This window comes from Nicotiana attenuata, unplaced genomic scaffold, assembly GCF_001879085.1.
Source record: "Nicotiana attenuata strain UT unplaced genomic scaffold, NIATTr2, whole genome shotgun sequence".
NCBI lineage: Eukaryota > Viridiplantae > Streptophyta > Magnoliopsida > Solanales > Solanaceae > Nicotiana > Nicotiana attenuata.
Window position 1 is genome coordinate 95,402 of NW_017673052.1, and position 9,561 is coordinate 104,962.

Below are 9,561 nucleotides of genomic sequence, written 5' to 3' on the forward strand. Positions count from 1 at the left end.
TTTTTAAAATATTACGCCAGGTTGAAGAAGAAGTGATGCCAGGTTTAGATGGAGGTATTTATTTAGGAGGGTCATTGCTCAAAGAGATTGAGGATTCTGGAAAGTTCCAGGCTAGGCTGGCTAACAAAGCATAATTTTTAGTTCTTAGGTTTTGGATATTTAAACCGCCTTTTATCGTAGGGGTTGTAATTTGCTCCCATTTAAGAAGATGTAATTTCTTTCTTATGTCAGTTGTTATCCACAGAAAATTTCTTTGGTAACGATTCATTTTATTAATGATGTTGGTCAGATATGAATATATTGCATGATATGATTAGGAAGAGAATTGAGTGTGGATTTTATAAGAGTGATTCTTCCCGCCATAGTTAAGAACTTAATTTTCTGACCCGCTAGCCTGTTTTTAAAATTATCAAGTATAAATTGGAAGTCACTGTTTTGAGGACGACCAGTAAAAATTGGAAAACCCAAATATTTTCCAAACGATTGACCCTCCTTTACTGCAAAGGATTGTAACACAAATCTTTTGTTAGAAAGGGAACAGTTATTTGAAAAAAACATTTTAGATTTATCAAATTTATTTTTTGACCAGAAATGTGGTTGAAGTGGTTAAGAACATCAATAATCACATGGCAGCTTTGTGTATTGATTTTAGAAAGCAGTATTATATCATCAGCAAAGAAAAGATGGGAAATATCCGGACCATGTTTGGAGATTCGAATTGGCTGCCAGTGTAGGTAATCTACTCACTAATTAATCATACGAGAGAGCATTTTCATACACATGATGAATATGTATGGAGATAAAGGATCCCCTTATCGAATTCCTCGTGAATGCTTGAAGTAGGACGTACGTGTTCCGTTAATGAGAATTGACGTAGTTGTAGTAGTAATGCAAGACATTATTAACTCTGTAAGAGATGTCAGAATATTAAAATATAATAGAGTTTTCCTTATGAAAGACTACTCTAACCAATCAAAGGCCTTTTCAAGGTCTAATTTAAGGAGCATATAGCTTGTTTTGCCTTTCATTTTACGAAAATGACTAATAATTTCCTGAAATATTATAGTATTGTCAGAAGATCTCTTTCCTTGTTGGAAGCTAGATTGTGTGGGTCCTATAACCTTAGAGAGCATAGGCTTTAGCCTGTTAATAATTATTTTAGTAATTAATTTATAAATAGTATTACACAAACTTATAGGCCTATATTGTTGAACAGTGTGTGCATTCTTGACTTTTGGGATAAAGCATATATAAATGCGATTGAGGTCAGGAGGAATGACCTTATCAGTGAAAATTTATTTGCAAAAATGAATAACTTTAGGGCCTACTTCATTCCAATATTTTAGGTAGAATAACTTTAGGGCCTTTTGAGTCTTAACACTTGAGAAGCATATAGAAAGTGAAAAATGATTAGGGTGAGATTGTGTGATTTTTTTACGAAACTATCAAAATTTGGGATTCTTTTTTCGAATTTGCTTTTTGTGCCCGGAAGGTCTTATTTTGGGGGATAAATTGATCACACTGAATGTTTAGGAATTTATACTTAGCTATACTACTTTTTAAACTTATTTACCTAGTGTTAAATGAGTATTCTTTTATATTAGAAGTTGAATAAGGAATATTAGTTATTCCCCCTCTCTCTCTCTCTCCTCCTCCTCCTCCTCCTCCTCCTCTATTCTTTCCCCAACCCTATTTTTCTTACGTCGATTTTCTCAACTTCTCTCTCTTTTCTCATCTACTTTATCCTTTTCTCTTTAGGGAATTTATCAATGTATTTCAATCGTTTGACTATAGTGTTTTAGCTTAGCAATTTTCCTTCATGTTGCATAATTGGTGTACGAATTAAAATTGTCAATCAATAAATTTCGAGGATGTTTGACCCTCTACCATTGACAACTATTAAAAATCTTCAAATATTTAAATTCGAATTTAGGTTTTCAAAAAAAAAACTATTTGTTTAGATTGGTGTTGTTGCAAATAATTGAGAATATTCCTTGGAGTTTATATCTCAATTTTAAGGGTGCTTGGTGAAGATTAGAGTTAATTTTGGCTGAATTTTTCAGATTGAAACTCGAAGAAGAAGAACACATGACATACAATATACATACAAACTTATACTAAAGGTTTATTATAATTGTATGAAATTCGTATGCAAAATGTATTGAAGTTGTATTATGTTGTAGTTGTATTTTTTTTGTTTAAATATTGTATGAAAATTGAAAATAAGTTGTATACTGTTTGAATCGTTGTCTGAAATTTATATTTAAATTATAAATACTCTCTTTGTACATAAAGTTGTTGATATGTATCAAATTTGTATTAAAGTTGTATGAAAATTATATTCAGTTGTATTCTTTTTGTAGTTGTATTATTTTTGTATTAATGTTATATGAAAGTTATATTAAACTTGTCCTACCAGGTTGTTCCCTTGTTTTGATTATTCTCCAGTTTCGCCACAGATATTCAGAAATAAAAACTTTCGTCTTTTGGTAAAGTTTTCGGTGACTTAAATGTATACTCAAAGAATGTATTTTACAGGCATATCTGTACTGGAGACGAGACTTTTATTTTCTCTGAATGAAATCAAAGTTCATTAATGTCCATACTGAAAGGAGCTTATGAAGAAACTATAATCTGGAGGTGGATCCTCTTTTGATGTTTCCATGTGTTAAGACAATTTCCAAAATTTGATCTCAATATCAGATGTGAAGAATAAGGAGGGAGGCAATAGTAGAAGGAGAGAGGAGAGAAGAGAAAAAAAAGGAAGAACGGTGTAGCTGAATCTCTTAATTGAAGGCACTAATTATGGTTTGAGAGCCTTTTAAGGGTGTTTACCCTTAAAATAGATAACAATTAATTTGTACGTGATTTAAAGGATATGTAATTTAATTTAACACAAATGATCAAATAACAGTAAATAATTGAATTCAAATGAGATAAAACGATCAAACCAATGTGGCAAAGTAATTAAGCGTTAGGCTTAAATGCTAATGATTGGTTTCAATCGAGCCCTCGAGATAGAACTCGGATCCAACTAAACGAGTGAACAACTGAAGAACATTTAAACAATTGCTGAAAGCTAAAGTAAATTTTATTGCCTTGATATGTGTGCCTGAACGATGTAAAAAAAAAAAGGGGGGGGGGGGGGGGAGGGGAGATCCTTCTCTTTATATAGTAGAGGAGTTTTAACCCTAATACAAGTCTAAATAAGGTAACAACCTTTTTTTCCCTTTCTCCCACGAAAATATGATCTGTAGCCAATGCCAAGTGTGATCCGCGCAGCAATATCTAGTCGATGACATATATTTTGGCTCCCCGTTTTGTCTCCTTTAACCGTCTTTCCTTTACCCTCGATTCTTCATCTCACTCGAGCTTGATTCTTTCTGGTTCGGCCATACCCAAGACCTGTTGTATCGTTCGTCCATCCCTGGTTCCGATCTATGGGTACCTTCGGTCTTACTCGAGATAATAACAGGTAACGTCATTTGTCGTTCCACAACGGGAAATCGAAAGTAACTCTATCCCTAATTTTACCTGTATACAGATAGTCCCCTCATTTCCCAAATAGTAGACTATAGGAGCGATGAGAAGTGACTGATTGACCCTGGTTCCTTCTCTCGTACATCATGAGCAAGATGACGAACCGAAACGTCCCATCAGTCATGTGCTCTGATTTTGGACACTTGTCAGCCGTCGATTGAACACCCCCTGTAGTTACCGAATTCGAAACGTCTCGCAATCATTAGTCTTTTCCTATAAAAGTTTTGGTTTCCTATTTTCACTTTTTTTCTAGCTTCAAATTTCCTTAAGTTACCCTCGAGTTTTTCATATATTTATCCGTTCATCGATCCTTCAAATCTTCATAACTAGTTATTCATATCTCTCACTTCATCTTCAAACCTTCATACCTTACCTTCAAATCTTCAAAGCTTCATATCAAGTCTTCAAATCTTCATATTCTCAGATAGAAATGGCGAAGACCTCAAATTCGGTACCTCAAAACACTGCACCGACGACTTCTTCCTTGGCCACAAGCACCGAGGAAGTGCCTCCGATAGTAGCTCCGGGACCTCCCTTACAAATTTAATCCCCTACGGCTGCTCCATAAATAGCGACTTCAAGGTAGAGAAAGTCTCCGCACAAGGAGATCGGGGTGAGGAAGCGTGGAGGTATGTTTGCTCCATTACCGAGGAGGCGCTTAAAGCTGTCCAAAAGGACTGCAAATGGGAAGGCAAGTACATAGTCATTCCCATTACTGACGAGGACATCACGACACACGTGGAAGAATACTTAAGTGTTTACACGTCCTTTCACGTTTGGTCTCATTGATACGGTGGTCCTCGAGTATTGTAAGAGGTATGAAATTTGCCTCGGGCAAGTTCATCCGTCCTTTTGTAGGATTGTGATTCTTCTCCGCCATTTTGCGAACAATATGGAGGAGCCACGGTTCATGGTCGATCGCTTGCTCCGAGTATACATCCCCCAAATCTTTCGAGGGCGGTTAATCAAACTTGAACGTGGGGTAAAGAAGGCTCCCTGCTTCTGTATAGACGAAGACAGGGACCGGGGTTGGCAGGGTAGGTTCGTTCGGATCGTTATCATTATTAATATTTTATTTTCAATTGTTGAAATCAGTTAATTTTCTGTTTCACGTTGGCTTACCTAGCAAGTAGATGTTTGGCGCCATCATGACCCCGAGTTTGGGATTCCGGATCGTGACAAAGATGTTAGTTCGAGTCAATCAAATTTGCCATAGAATGATAGGAGTTAGAATATAAGAAGGTATTTTGATAGTGGAAGTTGTGCAATTTATGTCCGGAAAATTGGAGGATGGGATGATTATGTTGACATGTTGCCAAAGGGCAGAGGCAGGTTTGCAATGAAGGAAGAGGTGTGGGATGTCTTCATTGTGGTGGTGGCATATTTTACAAGTAGCATTGGGAGAAATTTTTCTGTGGAAGAGTAGTGCGGCTGTGGGTAATTTACCATGTAGTAGTAACCAAGGGAAGTATTTAATTTTTGGTAAGGATGTTATATTCCAAAGCCAAGAGTGGGGAAATTTTGTACTCAAGGAATGAGTATGACTTAAAATGTGTTTGTAAGCAGAAAATGTAGAAATATTCCATTGGATGTTTTATTCCAATACGGTTTATCCTCCGCATGTGGGAATGCGTGAATGAGTGTGTTATTGAATATTGAGTACATTGACAAGCACATTATAGTTGACACTCTTCTTTTTTAAATGATGTCTTCTGTGTTTGTTTACTTAAGTAGAAACTAATAGGATAAAACAATAGTAAAAATATTATTTTAGTAGTATTCTCTTAGAATTAAATAATACTCCCTCCATTTGAATTTATATGAACCTATTTACTTTTTAGTCCGTTTAAAAAAGAATGACCCATTTCCTTATTTGGAAACAATTTACTTTTATGCAATGATTTATAGCCACACAAAATATATGCACCTCATTTTAAACCACAAATTCAAAAATCTTTTCTTTTTTCTTAAACTGCGTGCCAAGTCAAATGAGTTCACATAAATTGAAATGGAGGGAGTAGAAAGGTAGGAACCTTCTTTTTAAGAGTTTTTCTCAATCTCTCTCCAGTAAAAAAAAAAAAAAAACCCCTTCCTCCAAACTTGCTATTATTGACCATTTTCAAAATATGAAAACTCATCATGGACCAAGATGAATGAGTGTGTGTGTATATATATATATATATATATATATAGTAGTGATATTAGTGGTAGGTTTAAGTTGTCGTTGTCGTCGTANCAATAATAGCATGTGACCATTTAATTACGGAGAATTATAGGTTAATTTTAACATCTGGTAACATGTGTAAACGTTTAATCACAATACTTGTTGGTTTAATCAAAACAATTTAACATGAAATCACTTTTACCTCAAAAGTAATTACGAGAGATAAAAGACTTTACTTTTCTGAAGAGGGTAACTTGGCTATTCAACATTGTTGTTCCTACCATGAGTAGTTTATGGAAACTTTAGCTGAGCTGACCTTAATTAAAGTCAACTTTATGGTTAATATGTGATCATTAATAAAAATGTTGAATAGCCAAGTTACCTATAAATCACACTTCCAATATGCATAATGCGACATCTGGCACCTAGCAAGCTCGAGAATGGAAAATGGGGTGGGAAACAATTTACTTTTATGCAATGATTTATAGCCACACAAAATATATGCACCTCATTTTAAACCACAAATTCAAAAATCTTTTACTTTTTTCTTAAACTGCGTGCCAAGTCAAATGAGTTCACATAAATTGAAATGGAGGGAGTAGAAAGGTAGGAACCTTCTTTTTAAGAGTTTTTCTCAATCTCTCTCCAGTAAAAAAAAAAAAAAAAACCCCTTCCTCCAAACTTGCTATTATTGACCATTTTCAAAATATGAAAACTCATCATGGACCAAGATGAATGAGTGTGTGTGTATATATATATATATATATATATATATTAGTGATATTAGTGGAAGTTTTATGCTTTGCGTCAAGTACTCATATATATATATATATATATATATATATTAGTGATATTAGTGGAAGTTTTATGCTTTGCGTCAAGTACTCATAAATTATTTCGTTTGATCGAGTTTTGTTTGTATAAATTGAAAAGATGAATAACCCAAACCGAAGACTAAATTTGATCAAATTGACCAACTTGACACTCTAGCCTCCAAATCCTGGACTGCCTCTGCTGCAACCCTCTCACTATAGCCCGCTAGTCAAGTTAGTTCTCTCTCTTTTATTAACCTAGTGTATACGCTTCGATTTAAATGAACATACTAATAGTTTATTAATGTTTGTTTTGACTTAAGTAATTGTTGCTTTGATTGAAAATTTTCTGCATACATGTTATCTTTCAAAATATTGAATTGGTTTGATGAAAATTTTGTATTCGCCGTACTAAATATATTTCAATTGGCGAGAAAAGGAAGAAAAGAGGTATTGTTTATTGCAAATTTAGCAAAGGTACATTTCATGTTAGTTGCTTGATCTGAAAAGTTTAGATAGAAAGCGGTTTGATGGTGCGACGGAGTAGATGACATTTTATCAAGGCAATTGATGGTCTGAATCGAAGAGGCAGAAAAGGTCTGTGAATCTATGGCAAGCAGCCTCCGGCAAGCAAATGCAGACGAGCATGGTTCCATCAGAATCAGAATCATCATCCCCTCCCTGTGGCAAGAAAACACAAACCTGTGGGGTGGGTGTCAGATCAATTGGGCCTGCGTAAATGGGTCTCCCCCAACCAAAATCCGCAGTTTCGTACATTGAGAATCTTGTCCATTGGGTTATTGTGAGCTTCCCACCAAATTCTAGCCTGGTAGGCCTATGTAGTTGGATATAATCAATTGTGGATCTCAAATATGCCTCGGAGACTGAAAGCCTCGCCTTTCGAACCAAAAGTGTGGTGTCCGAAAGAGGCCCATTGACGAGGCTTGAGACAGTGCTAGTGGCACATGCCACACCTACTGCATTCCCATAGAAGCCTTGTTTCAGTGGTGGATTTGTAAGCCTTGATCTGCCATTCACCGAAAATGTTAGCCTCAGCTCGTAATCAAGAGGCCTAACATCTAGTGCCTTGACCCATGATCTCCATACATGAGCTGCCATTGCATCAAAGGTGGTGCATGAGAAATTACCAACTGATGACTGCACCAACCTCTTCAAATGGGCTTGGTACTCTCGGCTAACACGATAACACTTTTGAACTGGCTTTACTACCCAAAGACTCCTCGTTAAGCTTGATCCATCATCTATTCTCTTGAATTCAATGTGTGGGTGTTGAACCAGTGGTGGATCACGGGGCCTTAGTATTTCCCGATCCCAACATGGCTTGGGGTTGACAGTCAATGAGCTCAATCTTGCTGTGGCAGCCCAAGCACTAAGGAACTGCATTGCTCCAACCCCATCACAAAGGCAATGGCAAATTCTTAATCCCAGGCTAAATCCACCACACCTGAATCTTGTCACTTGTGCTATTAGCAATGGCATATCAATCACTTTGTATTGTTCTTCATTTGGAAAACTGTAAACCAAGTTTGTCCATGCTGGATTTGGTACACTTAAATCTCCAAGATTGTCTAACGTCATTTCTGAACGTGCCTCAACTAGGAGAACGCCTTGGTTAGGTCCAAAAAACACCTCCAACTTACCATTTTCTGTTTCTCGTAGCCTACCAGAAAATGGATAATATGGCACAAGTACACTTGCAAGAGCTTCTTTTAATACTTTGATGACAGCCGGTTTCCCTGCATCGCGATAGAAGTACATAGTTGGTGTAAAAACGCGAGCTCCGATCATATCATCTAGATTTGAGAGGTAAAGGCTGTCACCATGGGATGCGGGGATGGGATTTGCAGGTAATATTGGAGATATAGAATTGATAGTTAGAGGTATTTCAAGATGAGGAAATTGGAGTTCTTCGACCATTGGAGCCATGATATGAGCTGGCCGGTCTTAGCAGTTCATGAGATCTTGGTAGGAGACACTAAAATATCCCAAAACTATGCCCAAGAAAACATCCAAGTTAAAGACTATGAGGAGTTTTCCAGATATTTAGTAGGTGAGGAGTAAGTAGAAATTAAGTAAAACTAGCTATTCCAAGTTTAGAATACCAATTTTAAGGCACAAAGTATTACTGGTGACTTATATCTGTTGTTTATTTTGCAAACACCAGACTTGTAATTGTTGTTTATCCGCACCATCTTTGGGTTCTTTTTAAGTTTGATAACTACTCCCTTCCCTCTCTTTCTATACAAGGAAAGACATCTTTAAAACATCTCTACTTTTATTCTCTGATGTTTTGTCTTGCCTATTTGAGAAAAGTTCAATTGGTATTTTTTCCTACTTTAGAAAGGCAGGTTGACATATATAACCTATGTAACTATTCTCCTTGAAAACACATTACTAGTCACAAAGTCCAACCTGCAATCTTTTATTTACACCTCATGGAGACCAGTCGAAAAATTTCTATTGCAAGAAACCAAGAAGCGATGGCAAAGGCAAGGCCTAGTAATTCAAATCACATCAACTTGAAACTAAGAAAATGAATTATACTCACCATGCACTGGAACTGGATTTATAAACGCAGAAACCTCATGCCAACTCCATAAGTAACATAATATTCAGGTTGATACAGTTGTTTGTTGCACACAAATGGATACAAATTAGTCAGATTGGCGATACTTCATGGGATCACTAACATCAATATGCGTAGCTTCTAGCTTCAGAGTCCTCAAAGTAGTACATATAACTTATAGGCCTGGTTGTTTAACCCAATGAATTAAACCATCCCGAATCCTTGGTATTTCTCACATTCAGAGGAAAGTAATAAGGGATCAGAGAGAAAACGAAGTAGTTCCCTAGCATTTGGACAGGGAACTAGGAACAAAAGATGGCACGCCAAGAGAATTACAGGGTTAGCTTAAGAGAATTCCCACTAATAGAACTTTGAGCGGGTGAATAGAGATGGTGAACGTTGAAACTAGGAAAATATTGAGTTTATGCGAGTTCTTCCAAATTGAAAGATATGGCAAT

At 36.2% G+C, this 9,561-nt stretch overlaps 1 protein-coding gene across 1 annotated transcript; it reads right to left on the bottom strand.

The window, feature by feature from the left end:
- Positions 1–6,615: 6,615 nt before the first annotated feature.
- LOC109215293 (omega-hydroxypalmitate O-feruloyl transferase) lies at positions 6,616–8,628 on the bottom strand. Its single transcript, XM_019379324.1, has one exon. The coding sequence runs from the start codon at positions 8,461–8,463 to the stop codon at positions 7,075–7,077; it is 1,389 nt and encodes a 462-aa protein (XP_019234869.1). The 5' UTR covers positions 8,464–8,628; the 3' UTR covers positions 6,616–7,074.
- Between the last annotated feature and the right edge of the window lie 933 nt (positions 8,629–9,561).